Source organism: Grus americana, chromosome 1, assembly GCF_028858705.1.
Source record: "Grus americana isolate bGruAme1 chromosome 1, bGruAme1.mat, whole genome shotgun sequence".
NCBI lineage: Eukaryota > Metazoa > Chordata > Aves > Gruiformes > Gruidae > Grus > Grus americana.
In genome coordinates this window covers 97,587,576-97,612,367 of record NC_072852.1, presented here as the reverse complement: position 1 = coordinate 97,612,367, position 24,792 = coordinate 97,587,576, and the positions used below count along the sequence as shown (strand labels likewise).

At 39.0% G+C, this 24,792-nt stretch overlaps 1 protein-coding gene across 1 annotated transcript; it reads left to right on the top strand.

The window, feature by feature from the left end:
• The first annotated feature begins 159 nt into the window (after positions 1-159).
• On the top strand, positions 160-18,746 carry IFT57 (intraflagellar transport 57). Its single transcript, XM_054813634.1, has 11 exons — positions 160-361; positions 2,704-2,866; positions 3,954-4,072; positions 4,969-5,059; positions 8,279-8,347; positions 8,893-9,015; positions 13,335-13,406; positions 14,023-14,154; positions 15,094-15,156; positions 16,999-17,065; positions 18,313-18,746. The coding sequence occupies exons 1-11, from the start codon at positions 162-164 to the stop codon at positions 18,489-18,491; spliced, it is 1,278 nt and encodes a 425-aa protein (XP_054669609.1). The 5' UTR covers positions 160-161; the 3' UTR covers positions 18,492-18,746.
• The last annotated feature ends 6,046 nt before the right edge of the window (positions 18,747-24,792 follow it).

Here is a 24,792-nt window from a genome sequence, read left to right as displayed (position 1 = left end):
CAGTGATTGGGTGTTGACTCCCGCATGCCTCGCCGCCATTGGTGGTCCGCGCTGGACAGGATGTGTGTGATTGGGGCAGGAGGCGGGTTTCGGAGCCGAGGCAGGCGGGGATTGGTAGGGACGGTTGCCTCGGTTACGGGCGGCGGCGGAGGGGTTCCAAGATGGCGGAGGAGGCCGCGGGTAGCGGCGGGTCCCGGCGCGGGGCGGCGGTGGAGCGGGACGAGGAGGGGGCGGCGGTGGAGCGGGGCCCGGGCGCGGCCTATCACATGTTCGTGCTGATGGAGGACCTGCTGGACAAGCTGAAGCTGCTGAACTACGAGGAGGAGGCGCTACGGCGCCACAACATGCGGCCGCTCTCCAGGTGCCCCTGGCCCGCGGGCGGCTGGAGGCGGCGGCGGCCTCGGCCGGAAGGCGTCCGTGTGGCTGCGGGCGGGGGGCCGGGAGAGTGTCTCTCCACGCGTGAGGGTGGGCAGCTGCCCGGGCTGCAGGGAGAGGCGTCGGACAGTGATACCGCGGGTGTGCGCGTCCGGCTGCGCACCCAGGGTGTTAGCAGGAAGAAATCCCAGCGGGCGGTTACGCTCCTGTGGTCGGGGATTAGAGAAGGGAACTGCTCTCTGATGACAAGATGCCTAGGTCAAATAAAAACCAGTCAACTTCACTGCTTCCCATGTGATTTTTGAAGCTTTCAAAACGAGAGGTCCCTCTAAAGGCTGAGATGTGATAAGTAAATAGTCACTGCACCTTTCCTGCCCCCAGCGGGTACTGAATATTTGCATGCCAGTGCATCTGTGCAAAAAATAATTCCGCCCTAAATGAGTTTCTTGTGTTCAGGGCAACTGTTTGGGGGTGTGTATATGTGTAAGGGGGCTTGGACCCATTTTTTTTTAAGTCTCTTTTCATATCTAATACAGATTTGTTTCATATGTTAGAATTTTTTTTTTTAATTATGGTGGGAGAGAGGAAACTTGGGAAACGAGACCAATGCACTCCCACTATCCATCTGTCCAAATAACTTTCAAATCCATCCATCAGTTTCAGCCAGGTTGCACAGCAGCATATCCCACAGTTAAGCTTTTTATAAGCAACAGTTTAGTAGGGGGAAGAACTATAGTCCAAATTATCCTCATGTTGGGAGAGAGCCTCAAGTATGAGCTCAGTGGCCATAAGATGGTTTTAGCCAGTTGTTGGACCATCGGTACATTTGGAGCAAGGAGGCAAACCTTTGTCCACCTTAGCGAGCAGCCGTGTCTGTACAGGGAAGCGCTTGGTTCCGAGAATCCAGTGTGCACATGATACATATTTTTGGGGGACTAACTGTGGTCTGATTTTATGGACTGAATTCTTGTTAGGACCACACCTTTCAATTTAGCGTCATCCAAGATAGATCCAGTTTGTGTACCTTGCTCTCTAAAGTGACCCAAAGCATGGTAGGTGAGGATGGGTGGAGGGATCACTTCAAAAACATGCTCTTGATCTGAGCTTACGCACTGATTCAGGTACACCGGCCTCTTGCCCACCTGGTAGCTGAGGAATGTGGGAAGGGGAAGAGGTTTGGGGAACTCTGGAGCAAAAGAAACTGGATGTATTTCTCTTGTCAGGAAGAGTATTTGGGGATGTTAAGGAGGGAATAGGAGGTGAGGTTACTGTGGTATAATGCCATGGATGAGGACAGTATGCAGGCAGAGGACACATATCTTTAGGCAATGAGGCTTCAGTAAATTTGTTCTCCCCTCCTCAAGGAAGTGCCTTTCAAGTTTTTGTGTGGTCATTTGGTGCAATATTTAGTTCGTTAGCTAGTTAGTTTTAAAGAGGTATAGTCATATACCCAAATACAGATACCTTTCTTTGAGCTATTTGTCTAAGCTCCCTTTAATGGAGAGTGATATGCACTTCTAAACCATTTTTCAGTGTGTTCTACAGTACATGAAAGATGAGATAAATCCACCTTGCCTTCCAATGTCATGGGTAAAGGTATAAAGCTTTAGCAATGGATCATTTTAATTTTGGTTTTGGAGTAGGTTGTTTGCTGTGTGGTGTTGACAGTAGTTATCAATCACTTTTGCTAAAGTATTCAGAGGATGGTTTTCAAATTTAAATTTTGTCTTGCATTGTAAATCACTTGCCCTGTGAAAAATGCCTGATATTTAGCAAAATCTTAGCTTATTTATGGCCTACAAGTTATTGGTGATTGCGGATATTTGACTTCTGATTCTTTTGAGCTTTTATGTATTTTATGCTATGCAAGGGACATTTGAATCAATCCATTGTATAGGCTCTTAATTAATCAGTGATGATGTTTTATGGAGTGATGGGATGGACTCTGTATCCATAAAATTAAATGGGAACAGAATTGAGCTCATTGTGATTTGAAACTGCTCAGGTAAATAAGAGGAGTAACTTGGGTTTATGTGGAAATGTTAATTTGGTGGTGTTTAACTGAAGCTGTATAATCCTGCTGGCAGGGGAGAGGAGTACCCAGTTTCCATTTGATTCCTTGGAAGTCTAATGTTGATGAATAGCTTACTCAAAGTAGGAAACAGATGAGCAGCACATGGAAAATTTAGTCTGAATTTAGTTCAAATGGATCACTCTGAGAAAGTCAGTTAAAGAAACTGCTTTCTAGCCTGTGCTGGCCTATAATGGTGTAAGAGCTTCAGGAGCTCAAAAGATCTTTATTTACCATTCTTTCCCCTTTTTAAACAGGCACTACTTTGCACTGCCCACTAATCCTGGTGAGCAGTTCTTTATGTTTTGCACGCTTGCTGCTTGGCTGATCACTAAAGCAGGACATCCCTTCGAACAGCCACAAGAATATGATGACCCCAATGCCATAATATCAAGTGTACTCTCAGAATTGCGATCATTTGTAAGTGTTGAACATGCTGTTTTCCCAAGTGTGTTTCAAGCACGCGCATCACCTTCAGATTATGTTCCCAAGGACTGGACAGACTTTTCCTATCTAGAAGTTTGTACCATGTTAATTAGTTAATTGGAAGTTTATACTGTGTGTACCTACTTGCTAACTTTCTGGCACTGCAAAAATGGTCTTACAATGTAATATATGATTCCATTTAGTTTTGTTCCACAATTCATAGAACGGATTAAATCAGGCTTACTTTTTATAGTGCCACATATGTTGCTCATTTATAGTGGTATAATTCACAAAGATTTTATCTTGAAAGTTTTCATAGTGCTTGTGATCATGCTCCTGCCGAGGTCGATGGTATAATTCATAGTGAAGGAAACGGTGTAGAATTGTGTTCATGTTTTCTTCATTTTTTTTCGTTAAGGAGTAAAAGGTTGCATAAACTGCCAGGAACTACTTGGATTTTTTTCAACAGTAAAAAAAAAAACCACACCAGAAGGTCAGGAGAGTGTATCAACTTACAGGAAGTATGGATCTTATGGAAGATATATACATACATACATATATATATATACACAAACACTGTTGTACAGCTGTGAATGATATTAAGAACACTGTTCTCTAAAGAAATTACTTGATTAAAAACTGAGATATTTATTCTCTAGGACAGCAATAAATAAAAATAAAACATTTTATAAATAAAATCTGGAACAAACAAGGCAGTGTTGAAAAGCTGGTGGTTAAGTCTGAGTACATGAGTTCCTATGTAGCTCCTCTTGCCTTGTCAGCATGTCACTTGTGTGCTTGACCATCTAGCTCCCTTGCAGCTTTTGACTCTTCTGCTCCCCATGAGTATCCTTTTACCAGGTGCTTTAGAGTTTCTACACTGCATCTGTTCCTTGGGTTGTTCTGTCTTCCCTTCTGTTGCCTGACTGAAGCTGCATAGGGGAAGAATATGAATTAACATTGGTAAAATCTTCATACACAATGGACACTTTGGTTTTAGTGTAGTAAATCTTGTTAACTCCCTAAGAGGAAGCTTGATTAATGGGTAGCCATTAGTAAACAGTATATCTTTTTATTTTAGGGAAGGCCCGTGGATTTTCCTCCCTCAAAATTAAAGGCAGGTTACGGAGAGCAAGCATGCTATGTTCTTGATTGTTTAGCTGAAGAAGCCTTGAAACACACTGGCTTTAGCTGGAAAAGGTATAGTACGCTTTTAAGATCCTCCCTTATGCATTATTTTCCAGCAAACAAATGTAAGTTGTAAAGACAAAACATAGTAATAACCAAAAATGTTTTACTTGATTTTTCATGAGATGCAAGATTCAACTAGGCTTGAAGCAGTGGGATAAATTAGTTCCTAAAGCAATTTCACGCAATTTACTCTATTACCAGCAAGGATGAGTTTGGGCCGTTAGTAGATTTAGCTAATTAATAAAGATTTGACTGATTACTCTTTTTTTTTTTTTTTGTCATTTTCCTATGCATATCTGCTTGTTAATCTGACAGTTGAGTTCAAACATGTTAATATTCTTCTAGGTCCTATCAATCAATCTTGACCTCTTCAGTTGGAGGTATGCACAGTATGTGATCACGTTACAAGTAGAGTACAGTAACTGACTATTAAATCCAAAGGAAATCTTAGGAGAAATTAGATGTCAGATAATTTCAAGTATATGAAAAATTGTTTAAAAGTTCTCTTTATTTCATTCCTTCCCTCTGATGGGTTTTGAAATGGATATAGCAAAGTAATTTCTACCTTGGAAGTATTTACTGTTACCTCTATTTAGTACACAAATTCCACTGTAAGCCAAAAACTTGCACTTAAATTTTAAGAGGTTAGACTGAAAGAGAAAACGATGTCTTTGCAGTCTGAATGTACTGTACTGCTTGGTAACTAACTAACCCTCTCTTTTAAGACAGTCTTAAGATAAACAAAGACTTTTAAGGCTGAGCATAAATTTTATTTGTTTAAGCATGTGAGACACTGTCTAGTCCTATTCCACATCATTCATGCTTTGCTTGCTTAGGAGCAATTTACAGAGGTATTTCCAATTTACTGTGTTTAAAAGCTCTGCTGTTCTCTGAACTAATTTCAGGCCAGCATATCCAACCGAAGAGCTAGAAGAAGAAGAAATAACAGAAGATGATGCAGAATTAAAGCTTAATAAACTGGAAGAGGATGTCGTGGTAGGTTTACCTAACTGGTTTTGATTATATTAGTATTGGTCAGCTATGAGGAAGTTTTTCTCACCGTTCATTTTGTTTTGCTTTGTTTAAGAAGTCTTTTCTACTACCTGTTCCATCGCACTTTTTTCCAGCGTCTCCTTTCCTGCATCGTCAGCTTCTCTGTAGAGTTTTTTGTTTCCTTTCAGATAAGATTGTTAACTCTTTGGGACAGAGCTTATGTTCTTTTGTGCATTTATAGTTAAAGTGAAGTGGAATCTAACCATACATTAAAATTTAATAGATTCAGACTTGTTTGTATTCTGCTGATACAAGCTGTTGATGTTAAAAGAAACTTCAATCCCTGTTTACAGAATTGGCTAATATCTGGTTAAAATTTGCCCAGTGCTTAATTAAGAGGAGTGCTCACTACTGTCACTTGGATTTCACTGCAAAGAGGAAACAGTAACTTTGGTACTTAGTTGATCTTAAGATTTGGGAACAGGGTAGATGGAGAAGAACAACTGGAAACTGAGCATTTGTTTAAAACCACCTAAATAAAGGTTGCAGAATTGTTTCTGTAGAGAAAGGTCATGGCAGCTTATCGCTATATATTCCATGAATGAAATGGTAATATCCAGTCTTCCCTTCTGACTGCATAATAAGTCCTTCTGTTTTGAAATACCTTTTCCCAACAAGATGGCAATGTTTGAGCATATGAACTGTTTTATTTAATCCTGCTTTTTAACTATAATAATTACAGTGAACTTGTCATGTCTATGAAACAGCCTATGAAATACACCTGTAAGTTCAAATATGCTTTTAGGACTTAATGATGGATGGATGTTGAACAGAAGTTGTTTCTTGCTGATTGACTTTCTCAGAAGATGATTTTTATGAGAGTAGAAGTCTCCTTGTTTTCTGGTAGTGTAATGTTATCACAAGACATTGTAATTTTCACTGGCCTCTGTCAGTCTCCTCGAAGTCAGTCTTTTTACTGATGACTTAAACTTTTTCTGGAGAGGCAAGTTAGCTGAAGACAATTAAAACTGCAAAAAGAATTTAGTTTCACATCCCATTTCTCCAAAAGCTGATGATTCTGTGCAAAATAAATGTAGATCAAAACAAAAATATCAAAAGCTGTGAGCCTGGAAGTGCTTACTTGCCGTGTCAGTAAATTGAGAAGACAATTTTCTGGAGTATTAAGGCCGAGCAATACTGGATAGAAAATGCCACAACTGTCCCATTTTTGTGTTCACATTTTTCAAGTACCTGGGAAAAATTAAAGGTCATAAAAGTTGGAAATAAAGTGCCAGTAATGTCATATGGTTTTGATCATAGTCCCAATTTATATGCCACAGTAGTCTACAAGAATGTAGCAGTTGAAGAGTTTGCTTCTCTTCCTCTTCTAACAGTTTTCCGAAGTATTGTTATTTTTCTCATTTTTATTAGCCCAGAAAAAATCCAAACTTTTATTCTTAAATTTCATACAATATGCAGATATTGTGATGTGGCTGTCTGGTTGCATTTTTATCAGCTTTGAAGTCTCCACAGAAAAAAGTCTTGAATAATTCTGAGAACAAAAAGAGACATTCTGTGTTGCATGTTTGACCAGCCTCAGAAATGTAAGCTGTGGGCTAAAAGCTTTAAATATGAAAACAGTCAGCTGTCTGCTCTTTTCTGTGTCTTGTTAAGGTCTAAGCTGTTTAAATTGGGAAGTGGGGAGGAAACAATTATCTTAAGCACAGTTGAAACCCTTCAAAGAACCTCTGGATTTGCTCTCAGGTAGTATCTTAGGCCATGATTTTCACAACTAACATTTTATTAGCTCTTCTGAGTTTGTGTGTTAATAAAACCATTGAGCTAGGTTTATACCAAGTGGATAACCATTTTTTTAGAGCCTGTAATGGTTCTACAGGGATTGATTATATGCTGATGTAATTTTTTTTTCCCCCAGTCCATTGTTGCTGCCAATATATCGATACATCCTGGATGTATTAGCTGTATCCATAATTGAATTTAGCAGTATTTTCAGTAGTTAAATGCTAACGATGAGGTTCATTGATTGTTCTTCTGGTTTTGATTCTTCTGAATGAAATTGATGAGGCTGACAGAGACGAGCCTAGTTCTGTTAATCTTGGAGAATTAGGTGAACAGTAGTCAGTGAGACTAGCTGCACAGTTTGGTTCCCCAGTTCTGATAACTAGTCTTGTTGTTGTTATGGTAGTGTTCTAATATGTTTTTCCAAGTGCTGTACAAATATACATTGTCCATTTAGCAAAAGATAGTCCCAATCTAGTCATCATTAATTTCTTGCAAGTATTCAGGGGACTAGGGGGTCAAACATGCCAGAAGAAAATAAATCGGTCCCTGTCAGTTAAAAACTAAGTGAGGTACAGGAATAAGCTCCCAGGTTTTCACTGTGTCTTGAAGGGTTCTACACTAAGACCTCTGTTATTTCAGCATTCATGATTTGTCTAGGAAGGGGGTGAATGATGAAATTTGACTTTGGTGGAAAAGACAATGGCTACTAGAAGAGCTACAGAAGGACAAAGTGTCTAAGCATGAAGTGTACGGGTGATAATGGCAGGTGAAATTCAGTATAGATAAATGGAGGGTAACACGCAGCAAAAGCATCTTTGACTTATGCAGTGATGGGCTCTGAGCTAATCATGATCACTGAGGAATGCAATTTTGAGACTCTAATAGGTAATTCTATAAAACCATCAGCCAGTGCATAGTATCATGGGCAAGAAAACAAATCGATTACCTCATTTTGAATCGTATCATTCTGCACGCTTTTTAAAATGTGGCATTATTCTGCAGCTCCAAATCTGTAGTGCAAACATAATCTTGAAAACTGTGTTCAGGTCTGGTTGTGGTTTGGTTTTTTGTTTGGTTTTATTTTTAATGCAAAGCTTTAGGAAACACATAAGAAATTATAGTTACCATACAATTGTTGATAATGGCCCATTTGATGTGAGAGGGCTTAAGTTGGGGGGGGGGGGTTTGTTTAGTTTTTACATACTGTGGCACCCTGAGGGAAATATGAGATAGCTTTCATCTTTCAGCTTGTCCCAGATACTGTGTCTCCTCATAAGACTTGAAGTAAACACAAGCTCCATTATCATAAACTCTCTGTGTCAGAAATTTAGAATTTAATACTCCTTGTCCTGCAAAATAAAATTATGGAGAAAGATTGTGCAATACTTACTGAAGTCTTACTTTGCAACTTTTTTTAAGGAAGAAGAGTCAGACAATGAAGACAATTTTATTGACCTGAATGTTCTGAAGGCACAAACATACAGATCAGTAAGTTGTTACCCTTCAGTCCTCTCTTGAGAGATTTTTGCATCTGTAGCAGCAATTTATTTCTGTTGGATTTAAATGTCAGAGTCCTTATGTAGTCTAAACTTGAAAAAACATTCCAACTGAAATGAATCAGCTCATTTTACAAGAAAAATCTACATCCAGTTTCTAAACTGTTATCACTATAAGGTTGCTGGAAACATTTCCAAGAAACTTTTGCAGAGGCTTTTAGGGAAACATGGTATTAGTTTCTCGAATGTCTTACAATTTTCCCCCCCTTGCTATTTGTGGAATGTAGTATAGTTTATTATTATATACATTTAATTATTTTCAATTCTAAATATGAAGATAAGATATATTTATTTTAATTTCTAGTCTTTATAAATTCAAAGCCATTAAAGAAATCTTCTATCTGTAGTCTAGATCATTCTGGATAGAAATTTTTTTTCTGACTATGAACACTGTAAGCCATTGTAACATGATTTCTAACAGGTCTTGCTGTGCATGATGATGATATTTTCTATATAAACTTTGTGATTTTTACACAGGATATGAATGACTCTGCAAAGCAAGAAGAGATTTTACAGTCCACAACAGGTGCAGCAGAGTGGAATCTAGAAGTGGAACGTGTGCTTCCACAGCTGAAAGTTACAGTCAGGACTGACAATAAGGTATACGAGAATGGCTTTGCATGTTATGTACACATGGTGATTAAAGTGTGATTTCAGTCAGTGTTGTTTACTTTCCATTTACAACTTTTTTTCTTTGGTCATGCCAAGAATTGTGAATAATGGGCTCTCCAACGCTATCGTGTCTGAATCTTTGTCACTTACTTTGACCCTAGAAGCAATAATTTTCAGTAGGTTTTCTTCCAATATTTTTTCTGCTATTTACAGGGCACCTTATTTCCAGGTATTTATTTCCAGGTATTTATTCAGTGGAAACTTCTTAAACTGTTAAACATTTCCAATGTATTCATACTTCTGAAAAATAATATCCTCAGTTTAGCAGCTATTAAAACATCTTCCTAGAAGAGAGCTGAGGAACTGCTTATCTTTCAACTGTTCAATTTGTCAACCACATGAAAGGTTGATTGCATGGAATTCATCATGCTGAACTTTAAATGGCAATAAAGTAGGTCTGTACCTCTGATCTAGTCATTGTGGGCTCTCCTTGTTTAGCAAAAAGAAGAAAGTACTTTTTTGACTGATTTTACTTACCTATCCAGATAATTACCTCAAAATGAAATTCATCATTTCTTAGAAATGACTATTTCTCTCTATAGTCTATTCCAAGGAGTCTAGAATGAGCAGCTTAGAAGTAGACATATACTTTTGGCAAGTCAAAGTCCAAACCTAGGACTCATGGACACACTCCTGCTATTCCTGGCATCGCCATAAACCTTTCTAGGAGCTTGTATAGCACACACAGATCATTGCGGTATTGAAATTGTTCATTTGTTGTGACCCAGCTAGTTGGGGTATTGGAGCAATCTGTAACAGTGGTACAGAATTCAATGAAAGATAATTATCTTGCGAAAAATAGGCTAAGCTCTCAACTCTCTGTTAAATTGCTTGCCTGTCTTGCACTATGCTGCATTCTTTTATGTGAAGAATTGCCTAGTTTGAGCCATCTTTATCTGAACCTCAGCAAACCCATCTGTTACAGAGAACATCATGCTTGATTCTCACACTAAGAAATTAAAACTTAATAAAGACATACATGGAAAATTAAAGCCACTGTAAGAACTGAGGTTTTACTAACTTCCAGTTTAGTGGGCCATCTCTTGGCTTTAAGGAATATTTCAAAATTAACATGAAAACAGGATTCTTCTTTTTCTAGCTTCTGTGCTATCATGCTTTCAGAAATAACTGGAGAGAAGTGTTTGGTGTTTTTTCATTCTACAAGAAAAACATAATGTTCTGTTTCCTATGTGGTGCATATATACATTGTACCAGGAAAAGGTTAATGGTTTAATCAATGGCATTAGAAACTAGAACTTATTTGTAAAGTCCTGGGCAGGGGTGGGAGGTGTGCTTGGGGGGTGTTTGTTGTTTTTATTTAAACTCCAAAGTTTGACAAATCATGAACAATTGTCACCAGGCCAACAAAAGATATTGAGTCTTCCACAAACTTAAAACCCCACATACAACATAAGCACATTTTATCTACCAGCCTTTGTTTTGTTCTGGAAGAGAATAGTGGAGATGCTCAGCTGTGCTCTTCTGAGATAGTGAGACAGGAGAACTACCAGTCCTTTGGTAGTTATGTGCATGTCCTATGCAGGGGGATAGCCTCACTTCAAATTAGTGTAACTGCCTGTGACTGAAGGATGGCACACATTTAAGTGTGCAGCTGCTTTAAGCCAGGATTTGTTTGTACCTGTTACGAGACATTGTAAGTGGCTGTATCCTCCAGGAGTTCCAGGATTGGGAATTCCTCTTGCTCAGGTGCTGCAGCCCAGCCGTGTGTGCCTGGGGACCTGCGGGTCCCCATCCGAGACTGATGGATGCAGCTGGTGCTTCTTTCTTGTTTGCAGGTTCAGAAGCACGTGTCACACAGACACACAGAAGACACTGACATGGCCAGCTACACAAACTGCCATAAACAAGGCCCAGTTTTCAACAGCACTTGTAGGAGTCCCATAACATATAACTATAGACAGCCAGGCCCCCTTTCCTCCTCCTCAGCTAATTAAGATTGGAGTTCAGTAGTGAAAGAACACACCGCCTTCTTTCTAGATTCACAAGCACATGCACGTTCATGGATCCCTCAGCTATCGGCATGGTCCTTCTGTCTACCTGATCCCCTGCCTGGATCCTGGGCCCTCTTCACTGTTTCACTGCTCTTCTACTTGCCAGCTAGTCCAGCTTGACACTTGCTAGCAAGCAGATTCACACACTCATGCGCTCGTCTTAAGGGCACTCTACATTTGTGAGTCCCCCTGAATACCAGCATACACCCTCTGCCTGCCTTATACCCGGGCCTGGATCCAGGGCCTACTACTTGATGGCTAGTTCACTTTTAAGTCTGCTGTTGAATTTTACACATGCACAGCAGCTTTAGGGAAGATGCAAACATTTCCCTGTGCTCACCCCAGCAGCTGGCACCAACAATATGGGCTTGTGACCCACAGTATCGCTTCAGCTGCTGGCACTGAGCAAGCCCCTCACTTGCTTTACTCACAGTAGTCCTTCCCAGTTGCTGGATTTTGGGATACACGCTGCTCCTGCCTTGGTGGCCGAGACCCTCACCTGCTACTGTAGCTGGCACTGAGACCACCACTCTCTCTGGCTGCATGCACCACAGGTGTGGGACACCTGCAGCCCTCGTCTGATTTCAGTTGCTGGCCCCATATCCCTTCTGACCAGCAGCTAACGCCTAGTCTTTGCAGCACTCACATGCATGGGATAGAGCATGAGATTGCAAGAAAGATAATTTTAAAAGAATTTAAGAAGATAGGACAGACTGCAGTGATCAGGCACGGGGCTCAGTCAGACAAGTGGACTGACTGGCAACAGTTTACACATGACCAGCCCCTCTTACACTCCTCTCTCTTGCCCACTTTGTTCCTCCCCAGTCTCCTTCCCCTGCATGTTGCTGTTGCTTCATCAGTTTGCACCAACCCTCTTCTGGAATATCCAGAACCCCCCCGTTTGCATTCTTATCAGTTGCAACGGCCAGGTTTACCTTCTTTGAAGTGATGCTTGCAGTTTCTTGATAGCCCATAAGTTAGTGTGACCAATGAGCTTTGTTCCTCGTCCTTGTCTCCCTTAGTGTTTGTCTGGCAGGTCTGTGTCTCTGTAGGTTTTGGTTTTTTCCCTCTCCTTTTCCTTATCCCACTTTGACAAGGTCTTAGATCAGATAATTGTACTGATACAAACATTCTCACATTCCACATGCCCTTATCTATTAGTATAACTGTCCAGGTTTGTTTCTTGGTACTGCCTCTATTATTGTTTGTTGGTCAGGTTTGTGCCTCTCTATGTTTTGCTTAGCATTCTTTTTGATAAGGTACTTGATTAGATAATTTTACTGAAGCAAACACTGTCACCTTCTACGTATTCTTACGGTACCTATTTTACAAGAAAGTCTCCTAAGATTTGATTTCAAGTGATAAAGATTTATTAACATCACTTTTTTTTTAACACCTAGACCAGTACAGTGCAAAAGCTTAAAAATCTTAAAAATATTTTTTAGCATGTTCAGAAACACAATACTGAAATAGCAGTAATTCCACAGTGCTGCTACTCTGCTTCATTTTGAATTCAAGCTCTGTCTGCAGCTGTGCTTTGGGTCTGGGAGATGTAAAAAGTTTGCACTGATAAGGAAAAATTTGTGATAAAGCTTTGAAAATGGAATTGATTTCTAAGTAAAAGATGCCTACCTGTCAAGTTAAAACAGCACCTTTTCTCATCCCCCATCTCTGAGTCTATGTATGTTTCCTATGACCTAGAAGCTGCTAGTAATTTTCCTAATTTTGTCCCACTATGAAAAACAAGTTTAGGTATTTCTGCCTCTTTCATTTCTTTTCATTGTTCTCCTGATAATAGTAAGGGCTGAGCAGAAAGGGAAGATCTGATAATCTGGAACTGGTAGGTGTTGGGCATTTGAAGCACTAATTTCGTCTAAGAACAAGCTGAGCTAGTGCAGCTGTAATCAATATTATCAGTATTTGTGCCCAGAGTGGTTTCTAGCCGAAATAGTTCCATAAAGATCTCACAGAATCTAAAAGCATAGCTACAGTGGTATCAGTGAGGATGTCAGTGTTTGCTCATGGATCTGAGCATCACATGTGACATTTAAGAAATTTATAAATTGTGCCATGTTAAGCAAGTGCCTCCGGATCTGAACTTGGCAGTGGCAGAATGATACACGGTAATAGTATAAAAGAGAACTGACACTGCCTTGCATACCAGCCTTTGTGTGGTAACCAGAGAAAGATAAAAGTTGTACTTGCCTATGTTTTACTCTATGGCATCTTTTTTAGGATTGGAGGATTCATGTAGAACAAATGCATCAGCATAAGGATGGAATTGAATCTTCTTTGAAAGAAACTAGGGTATGTCTTGTACGTGCAGAATATTTCACTGATTTGCCAGCATTTTTATTTTCTTGTTTATTTGATATATGTCAAGAACTAAATTGTTTTTTATTTTTTCTTCACTTTTATTTGTGCTAATGCTGTAAAACTAAAAAGGGAAACATATGATGATTAGGGACAGTGGGACTGGCAAAATATCTTGTGGGGGAAGAGTTGTATATGTGAGGATTAACAGGGATATTAGGGTTCATTAACATAGCATTACCATAAGTACATCCTGACTACAGAGGGCAAAATAGAATAATACAGTAATACAATCTGAAAATAAGTGCTGATAAAACCCCCAAAATACTGTCAAATACTGTTGTGAGAGTAATTTACTGACATTGACATTTGTAATTAATTGGGGGGGAGGGGGAGAGAGATGGAAGCAGTAAAGCTTGAAATATGTGTTTTGGAGGTGGCCAAACCAGAACACATTAGGAATGTTTTTTTTATTGACCAAACACAGCACTTCTGTATTTTTTTTTTCTCTCAGTTGTAGGCTTCCATATCCTTTCTTAATTACAGCACCATTTTAATACTCTCTGCATACTATCTGCATACTGTCAACCCACAGAATACGATTTTCTAGGGTTACCTCGACAAACTCCATAATGAAATCAGCAGAACATTGGAGAAGATCAACAGCAGGGAAAAGTACATCAACAGTCAGTTGGAGCACTTGGTTCAAGAGTACCGTTCAGCACAAGCCTTGCTGAGGGAGGTAATGCACCAATCTTTTGTTGTTGCCTTCGCTAGTATTAACTTGCTATTAAGCAAGGGTGAAGGCAAAGAAGACTCGGAGCAGTTATCTGCGAATTCTGCTGTTGGATATAAAGCAGGGGAAATGCTGATTTGCTGTCAAACTATATAGTTTTTAAGCTAAACTAGCAATTTTTATTCAACTATTCTACAGGGGAAAGTAAATGTTTTTTTGCCTGAATATTATGTAAATCTGTTGCCAATCTTGAGCAGCTAGTAAATTGCTAGTTCTGCTTTCCCTGTGAAATTCACACATCTGTGATGAGTGGAAAAACTACAGTCTCAGTCCAGCACTCATGTCTTATATTGATTACTTGTACTAACGTGCACAAAGCACTCTGATTACTTCTTCATTTAATTTCATGCCAATAAAGTGCTGTTTGTGAAGCTTTTTGATCCCCTAGTTAGGAGGCCTCTATAAGCTGCCATTTGGGTAGCCTTCCTATTTGTGGGCATGACATTAAAATAAGACCAACACATAACAGGATTTGACCTCTGTGCTTTCTGTTTACCTTGCTATTAAACTTTAAGAGACATCAAGTTAGTAATTTACTGTTGACAAATAAATATTCTGGGTTTTGGGATTCAGTTCCGTCTGCATTCTGGCAAATTTTCTTTATGCTTATCTCCTCATGTAAATGATTAGAAAACATACTTCTTATTGTGTACGTATTAGGGCTATTAAAATTCTTAAAACTGCTTTAAATTTTTGAATGATAGTCATTACAGGGGCTGATGTTTCAAGCCTGTCCTTATAGATGTAGCACTGTAAATGACATTGGGGCTTTGGGGGAGTTTCTGGAATTGGGACGTGTGAGAGCAAGTTTTGTTGTTCTCTCTGAGCTATCTGCACACATCTCTGCAGCTTTGTCATTACAGCAAAAAACATGTTTCTTTCCAGGCTAAAGAGAAGTACCAGGAGGGAAGTGGAGGAGTAACTGAGAGGATTAGAGTGCTTTCTGAGGTAAAACACATCTTCACATAATTTCCTTTGCTTATTTTAAAACAATCTTCAGAGAGTTGGCATTACGTGTTTGCAGTTTGATGAACACAGTTCTTTCTGGGTTAAAGATTCACCTGTTTGTTTAGGAGAGGTGATCTAGTCCAGTCCCTAAGTTTTAAACCCAGGCTGCCATTGATTTTTAACTTGTGAATTTGGGCAAACTATTGTGAGCTTTTAATTTCCCCAGTTTGTAAAAGAGGGTAAATGTTCTGTATTTTATACCCTGTGTCCCAGAGTTATTGAGGATTAATGATGTCCATAAATTCTTTGGAAGAAGAAAAGCTTAACTCTCTATTTTTAGTTAAAATTAACATTTTGAAATTTTCATCTTCCAAGCACTTAAAAGCAGTATTTGACTAAATAGTAACCTTTCCATACCAGTCAAATTATCTTAATATCTAAAACTGGTTTTCTATTGGGGTTTTTTTGGTTGGTTGGGGTTTTTTGGTTTTTTAAATCAGTGCTCTGCCAAATTTAAAGAAAAATCCCCAGGCTCTTAACTGCCTCAACTTGTTGAGTGCTTCATGACATTTCATTTAGAATTACTGCCTGATTTCCAAATTTTTCAACCTTTTGTTTAATTCAGAATTTTTTTTAACAACTCTGTTGTTTGGGTTTGAAAAACCCACTTCATTTATAAGGTAATAAAGTGTCTGGAACAGTCAGATCAACTATATCACACCATAAGAATGCGCTAGAAATTGAAAAACAGGTTTGAGACTTTTTAGAATAGAATAGAATAGTTTAGTTGGAAGGGACCAGAATGATCATCTAGTCCAACTGCAGCAGGTAATAAACACAGCAGTTTAACGAGAATTTTCTCACAAAGATTTCTGAGTGTATCGATTCTGCCGAATTAGAGCTTCTTTCTATTTCACTCTCAAGGAAGTAAGTTTAAAAAAAGAGAATACTTTACAAAGACTTCAGATTTATAATGTGTTTGTACTTCAGAAATTATTGGCCGATGAGTAATGATGAATACGTTACTAGCGGGCAGCCTATGTGGATGCAGTGGTGCATAGCTGAGATAAGCTAGACACGTTGGGTATTACTGCTGATCTGCTTTCAGGCATGCAGTCAAATCTCAGCCCACTCAGTGATATCAGTACTGCTGTAGGTATGCATTAACAATGCAGCAATGTTTCTGTTTTGTTACTGAAAAGGCTTATTGAAGCCTTAATGAAGGACAATTTTTCTATTCTAGACAAAAATACTAAATAATTACCTAGACTGTACCTTCAAATCACATACTTGCTTTTTCTTCACTGTCTACAAAGGCAAACTGGTCAATAGATAGTCAGTGCTGAAATGCACTTTTATTCTTCATTCTTGCATTTTACATACCCATACTCGTGCCGATGCCAGCAGGTTTGACTGCTGCACCATCTTTCGCTGCAGTGCTGTTCCTCAGGTTCCCACTTCACCTGCTTAAGTCCTGATGCTTCCAGAAGGGCAACTGGCATGGTCATGTGGTGAAACTTGGTCTGCAGGAATATGGGTCCTTATCCAGCATCATACTACAACACTTACACTGTTGTTTTTATTGTTTTGGTATGCACAAATTCTCAGTAACGCTATGCTGTTTGGCCAACTTGTTACTCTTATTGCTGTAATTTTTACAACATTAATTTATGCAAATTAAAATTTTCTTAATGTTTGGAAAAAATTGTTCCTCCATATACAACAACTAAGATTATTTCTTTTTTTAACTAATGTGTTTATTCAGCAGAGAATTTTTTATTTTCTTTTTTTAACTTCTTGACATTCATCTGGTTCAATTAAGGAAAAAATATCTATTTTAAGATTACAGAATTATTAGAAAGAGTAAAGCAGGAAACAGAAGAGAAAGGAAGCAGTATGACTGATGGTGGTAAGTATGTTTTTGCTTCAAACCAAACACCCATTTTCTCAGTGACAGGTACATAATTTGTCCTTTATTAAAGAAAAATAAAACAAGACCAGAACGAGTGACTAGTCTAAAATATTGGTGTTAAAACTTTAAAAGGTGTCTAAGAAAATCGGGAGTCTAAACCTCTTTGAAAAGGTTACATAAGTCTGCAGAAGGTAGAAATTCCAGGATTTCCCCCCCTTTGGTAAATTATTTGTAAAAATCTAAAAAAAAAAAAAATGGGGTTTGTGTTTGCTTTGAATAGTTATCAACTTGCTGGAAGAAATTAACACATTACAGGTTCAAGCCCTTTTTACTCTGTAGTAGTTACTGGCAGTAGCTATTAGATTCTCTGACTAAGGCTGGCTGGAGTCAGTGACAAAATTCATTTTGGTGTTTTGATGTTTGGACTTTTTTAATATTTAAAACTACATACCTGTTTGAGTTAGTTTGTGTCAGACTTGGGATTTGGTTGTTTGAGATTTTTCCTGATAAATGCGTTCTGTTGCAAATGTATAAGGAGTATGAATGCAGAAATAAATTGATGCATGTTACAGTAGGGCTAAATATGCAAGCTGTATCCATATTTAACTGTAACCATTACAGCTAATTTCCTTAAGTAGTTGTAAGTGTTATTGTATAAGGAAATTTTGTGTACCCTTGCTTCACTGTGAAGGAGCTACTCACTTGCCTCACAACACCTTTTTTTTGTATTATGGCGTGGCCAAGAGTCAGGATAAGATCTAGAGCCCAGAATTATAAGGAGCAATGTGATGCAGCAGCAGCATACCTAGGGCAATATTAGTGGGAAGTGAGGGATTAGAAAAAACGCGTGGCGTACAAAACATTTTAATAGGTTTTTTACAGGTAACATGACCTCCTGTTGAAGTTCTTTTCAGTTCTCTACCAAATCCCAAGTCAGCTATCAGGATGAGGCTTTCAGCTCAGCAAAACACATCATTGACAAACCTATCTTAATGTTGATGCACATCTTTATGCAGATCTTAGATGTCAAGAAGACAGAAAATTGTCATCGCCTATTTCTATATTTAAAGTGTCTTGCATATTAAAAATGATGTATCAGTACAATCATGTCTTTAGAGTAGAACACCCTTTTGTTCATTCAACTCTTCAATTTTAAGGAGTGAATTATAGAAAATAATGCTTTTGTGTTAAGTAGCTGACGCGCAGTTGAACTGTTGTGTTGATCTTTTTTTTTTTTTTAACAGCTCCTCTAGTGAAGATTAAACAGGCCTTAACAAAACTGAAGCAAGAAACCATTCAGATGGACATACAAATTGGTGTAATGGAACACACATTACTCCAGTCAAAGCTGAAAGAGAAATCCAATATGACTAGAGATATGCATGCAACAATGATTCCAGAAGCCACAGTAGGTGCCTATTAAAGTTGTTTGGACCTAACTTGGTTTGCCCAAAATACAGTTTTCTACCATTTGCTTTTTTGTTAGTTTAGAGGTCCCCTTTTTGTTGGGGGGAGGGGGCATTTTTTTTTCTTTTTTGTTTTTAACAAAATGCTTGTCATGCGCTTGTAAGAAGTAACATGCACACATTGGACTCAACACGGAGCAATGTTTGGTTTTGTCCCGTAAAGATTTACTGCAGATCCCTTCCAAATAAACTAATAAATTCTTATTAATGAACATGTCTCTACTTCATTGGTGATTGTTATGTAGTGTGAAAGTTTATGGAATGGTACTGACAGACTGTAATCTTGATATTCTACAGTGCTGAAAGAAAATGCTTGCAAAGACCTTGAATTTAAAATGTCTGTTATTGCCATTTACATACAATTAGTATAAAGTACTGATGATATTGAAATAATACAGCATTACCCTTTCTAAAAGGCTGGGTCAAAATTGGTATCAGCTGCAAGTAAAAGTAAATTGTTGCTTCAAATTGAAATTTGTGAATTAAGCAACAAACTAATGTAATTAAATTAAATTTAGTAATTTAGTAATCCGCCCTACACAAATTTATGCATGGACAACCACCCTATTCCTCCCTATGCTTTTTTTTTTGTTTTTTTTGGTTTGGAGTGGTCTTCTAGACATACTGGTACGGATGGGTTTTGAAATTATTTTTATTTTTACATTGCCTCTAACAGAAGCAATGGTAATGAAATCTATATAAGACCAAAGAATGTGGAAAGTACTGTGTGGAAATTACTGTTGGCTTCCTAATTTTTCTCCATGTGTCATCACTGTTTCAGAGTCACTTCATATTAGCATTGGGTCAAATGCTGCTTTCATTTATTGTATGTAGTAGAGCTCCATGGATATCATTCAGATTATTCTTGTTTTCTCTTCTTGTGTTAGAACACCTAATTTTGATCTCTCTTAAGGAAAAATGTTGCCAAATCTAGTTGTGTAATACAGAATCAGGAGAGAAATGTAGGAGGAAGTGGCTGGAAATGTAATGGCAACAAGGGAGCTCCCTTTGTCTTGGTAAATGTTTAGGGAAGGAGTGATTCTAGATGCTATTGGTAATGAAGAAGTGCAGAACAAAGAGATAACGTTATTAAAGTACTAGTACATCATTTTGGATGGATTACCATTTTTCATAAGCCACAGACAATATTGGTAAAATTCCAGTGTTATTAAAATCCTCCTCTGACTCCTGTAGGCAATTCCATTCATCTTACAATTAATTTCTCTCACTTCAAGTTGAGCAGTATTTTGCAGAATCAGTGGATCAGTTCTGTGTCTGAAAGTCAAGACACTTGACACATTCAGTACCATGAGCTAGTTTCTTAACTTTGTGCTTCAGTATTTCATTTGCCAAAAAGAAAAAGCCCTAAACCCATCAGATTTTAATAAGTGAAAAGCTATATGTAAATGCCAACTTTTATAATTTACCTGTGCAAGCAACTGCTGAAAATCTCTATGAATCACACTGGAAATCAGTTTCCAACTTCTTTTGCTGCCTACCTATATCCTCCCACATTCAGCTTAAATTAGAAAAGTTATTATTCATGTTCCCTTTGTTAGGTGGTGTTGCTACTGCATGTTTACTTTAACAGCAGGTTTACTTCAACTTAAGATAAAGCAATCCCCTTCTGCATTGCCTGCAAAGCAGCTCACTGACGTTTTTGGATTGTAAATGTTGTGCTGTATAAATGCTGTTTATGTAAATACTTTCAACCCCCCCCCCTCCTCCTTCATGCTACTATAACAAACACAATTAATCAAAAACCTTCCCTTACGAATTGAGCCTCTTATTCTATTAGAAGTGAATCTGTTGAGACAAGCATGGCCAAAACCCCTCTAATGTGGTAGAAAAAATCTCCAGAAGAAAAGCTAGTCGCCTTTATGCCAAAGTAATTCTAAAATAGTGTGCTAATTATGTCATTGATCTACATTATTTTTCACGGTATTGTCTGAAAGTGCATTAATCTAAGCAAGACACTTCTGTTGTTGTCTCAAGAGTGATAGGTGACCCTTAACTGTCATCTGGCCAAGAATGGCATTTGCCCATTTAGACAGTAAAACCACTTGACCCTGCTTTGAAAACAGTCTTTACTAATCCAGCAAGTGGCCGCACCACCTTACTTAAAAACATGAGGAGAGCAATGAGGTCTGTCACAAGCAGCCTGAAAGGCTGTTCTAAAAAGGCAATTATCTGTGTAATTATCCCACTGCTGGATCAATGCAGGAAGCAGAAGCCACATTAAAATCACTTGATTCACATTATTCCATACATTGCTCATTATCTAATGCAATGTCAGAACGGAAGACTAACAAAACGAAGGTGTCCCTAAGTTAGCAGGATGCACGTGAAGCTGTGCTGTGCTATAAAACAGTCTCTCTTCTTCTGAAGAATATTTGGGGCAAAAGGACTATTCATAAGAGTTAACTTTTGTATGGATTTCTCTTCTTCCACGGTCTCTTAACATTTTCGCTACTCTGAAATACATCAGCATGGAGGCATGGCGTCACTGTTACACGTCATGCAGAAGCCAAATAGAAGCTAGCTACAGACAGAAGTAGTGCAGAGGGACAAACAAGGAGCTTCATTTTCTGAATGTGGTCAGAGAAGTCACGTGTTTTGTCCTTGGCATGAGGACAGTTCAGTCTCATATGTGGCCCCAGGGAGAGCTGAGACTTGGCTCTTGGAAATGTGTGGCTGAGGAAGGCTCATCAGTAGCCAGCTCGCTCTCCTGCCTCTACTCTTCAAAGCTCCAGGAAAGGAACACTGGCAACGTGTTACTTCTTAGGGTTTCTGCAGCTCTGAAATCCCTCTGAACTTCATAATATGACTCCATGTCTTATTTCCCTGGGCTATATTATCTCTAGGCTAGGATGTAATGAATGCAGGTGCCTTGGAACTGGAAGTAGCCTTAGCGTTTGGTACCTTGTTAAAGGTGCTGGTTACAGGCCATTTAGGATGTTTGGGAGTGATGTTACATTTATTACAGTATGACAGTAATGCATGTAATATTCCAATCCCCATTATCTTCTAATGTCAGCAGATGGCATGATTTGCTGAATGTTCTGTGCTGGTAAAAAGTGCAAAGTAAGGGCTGGATTTTACCTCTTAATCCAATTCTTGCATAGAGAACCTCCTATGGAGTTAGTGACTTAATATTGAAATTGCAAGACTTTAATAGTGGCTTTCAATCGTATGCTAAGCATTCAGTATTTTGGTAATGACACAAGTTAATAATTTACACTGGCGTCAGTGAGTGCTGTGCAGGAAGGTGAACCAGAAGTTCACATGACTTTGAGAAACCACTATTACAAACAACTCTCAGATCTGGTCAAAATATTCTCACTTTTTTCTGCTGATGGCATCAAAGGCCTTCTTCCCCTCTTCCCCTACCTGAAAGAGAGGAACTTCAGGGAAAATTCTTTCTTGAAAAGGAAAACAAATGCCCACCTACTCTTAAACATTGCCATTTTTTTTGGAGTATAGCTCTGCTGTGCACCAACATACAAAAAAATCACTGTATTACTAATTGTAAGTTACAGTAAGAGCAATTAAGTCATCTCTGTATGACCTATAAAAAAAGACTAGGCATAAATGAAGAGCCTGTACGTGAACATTTTCAGCTTCTGAGCTGTTTGAATTTTGCATCCAAATTTTGCAGCCTGGGCTTCTCTCCAAGTTTGTCAAATGTTAAATAAAAAAAAAGAAGAAGAAATTAGTGCGATGCTGCTTCTTTTCACGCTGGCTCTCAGCCAGCTCCCTGGGATGTCAATGCTGCAGTGTGCCTCCGCAAGGCAGCTGCACGTGCATGCGCACATGCGGCACATACTCCTGCCTGGAGTTTGGCCCAAACTATCAGTAGGCTTCAGTGGTGTAACAACGTGCCTGCGTGTGGCCCGTCCCAGTTCCTGCAGCCTCACTGCTTTCCACTTTAATGTTGATGTATTAATGTTTTAGGAAATGGCTGGGTGTTATCTGACAAAGGCTTGAAAGAAAACTTGGGAAAAACCTGGCCTATGACATCAGTGCCTGTGAGCTTAAGTAAACGGAGGGTAGGAGCACGACCTTTTCTGTATGAATACTGTTCATAAGTGGGGAGTTTCCACAGGAGGCTCTGAGAGGATTGCGAAATTTATTTTTGTTTGCCATTTCCTCCTCTTGATGTATTCCTCCCCTCAGCAAACACCATTACCAGGGCTTTCTCAGGTATTAGCTAACACATAGCTATTGCTCCGGGGCTTCGTGTTGTTGGAAATGTCTGTCTTTCAGCCTCCTAGTAACAGCCCTGACATTTTGCAGTTATTCCCAGGCAACACTGGTATGAGCAGGGTTGAGAGATTTTTATTGAGAGTAAATAACAAACTGAATAATGCTAGTCTTTCACTTACTGGCTAGTTTTACTCTGTTCTTTTCCATTCCTGGTCTTAAGTAATTAAGAGTGGCTGTATCTCAGTACTCCATCCCAGAAGTGGCTGAGAGACACTAGTCACTCACATGCCTTAGCTACCTGTTGTGAAGGTCAACAAAGATGAATGTTTTAAGCTCAGGAGTACAGAATAATTATTTCTAATAATATTCCTCTTGACTCACTAATTGCAATTGTTCATTCAAAATATTTTCCTGTTTCTGTGGCTTTCAAAGGATGGCAATACTTCAAATGACATCTTAGTGTTACTCAGTAGTAACATGAAGAATTAAACTGTAGATTGTAGGCATCCCCTGGACCAAAAGTTTCCCATCCCTCCTCTAGTTTTAGGGCTGAAGTTTCTCACTGTATGTTGCGGATGAAGGTGTTTGACACAGTTACAATTTAGTCAATTCAGAATTTATTAATTGTATAAGGTAAATCAAAGGTTAAATTTTAGCAGCACTTAATGATTGACTAATTTTAAAGATTTACAAATAATTCAGTAAAATATATTATGATCAAAACAGCAATTTAGAAACAGATTTGAAGATGACAAGATTCAAACTAACTTACTATAAGGTATCTTAAAGCGTATAGATAGATGTAGATATATATATATAAACATAAAACATAAGAGAGATACAGAGATATTTGGGCCCAGTGATATATACCACCTACACTCGTAAAGGCAAATGCATGTATTTGAAGACGTATATGTAGAGAGGTGGATGAAGGAAGCTAGCTTATAGTTAGGATTTCCCTCTCTGAGTTTAGAGTAAATACTCACAATGCACGGGCATCCCTCAACAGGCGATAGTCGAGACTGGAGAAGGCTGGCTTCGCCCCGGCAGATGATTCTCACAAAGTCTGTGCCTTGAGAGGTGTCTCAGTTGAGGTGGGGGCACTGGTCACAGCCCACTGCGATCCAGGAGAGCTCCAAAGGGTCTCACTTAGAATTGCTATTTATAGGGTCTGAGATAATTGACTTTTGTGAGGTACTTTTCCACTTTGGCCTAGCTTGGATGACAAGATATTCTGGTACCTTCCACCCGTTGTGTAGACTCAGAACTTTCTGTTATCCCCCCCTTTTGGGGCACAGCTCAGGCACAGGTGCGCCAGGTTGTCAGGAGGTGATGAATTATCACTATTGTTCCCAAGTAATAAGGGAACAAGAACGTTACGGTTGGAGCACAGATGTACCAGGCCATTCTCAAGGAAGCAAGAGGAGGCACATTAAGGGGGTGCCTTAACGCTCTGGTCTGCTCCTCAGGTATGCAGCCCAGAAAAGGGGGAAGAGATTGCGCCAAGTACTGAGCAGCTCGGGGTGGGGAGGAGGTCTGCACCACTACACTGTATCTTGAGAAGGGGGGCGTCAAGAGTTTGCTCTATCCTTCTCTCAGCTTTGCTGGTCTATGAGCATTTTACTTGCTTTCAAAGAATCCATTTGGGAAAGAATACAAGCCAGTAGTCAGACCAAGGGAGACAGGCCACTTGTGAAATTTTGCCGGAAACTAATGCCAAAAAATGGTGCAGAAGGTTTCAGGAGGTTTGACAGCACCTGTTGATCATTGTTTCCTTTGTTACAGGAAGTGCTCAACTTCCCTGTATGATGGCAGGAGGGATTTCTGCCGAGTTTGACAAATGCTATCAAAGAACAGTAAAAACAATGAAAACTGTGATCTTAAGAATGTCATTCACTAATTTTGTACTAATCTGTCTAGCAGCCATTTCATTACAGCCTTCTGTAGCATGCCCATACTATGAGCTCAAGTAAAACATACTTGGAGTTTTCTACCATCTTCAGCTGTATCACACTGGCAATAAAGAATAAAAAAATAATTGTTCTAAGAAGA

Bases quoted from the DNA above. Each gene is read 5' to 3' on its own strand.
- IFT57 (XM_054813634.1), top strand. From the start codon at position 162: ATGGCGGAGGAGGCCGCGGGTAGCGGCGGGTCCCGGCGCGGGGCGGCG. The intron at 362-2,703 runs GTGCCCCTGGCC...CTTTTTAAACAG, and splicing joins AACATGCGGCCGCTCTCCAG to GCACTACTTTGCACTGCCCA. The intron at 17,066-18,312 runs GTAAGTATGTTT...TTTTTTTAACAG, and splicing joins AAGCAGTATGACTGATGGTG to CTCCTCTAGTGAAGATTAAA.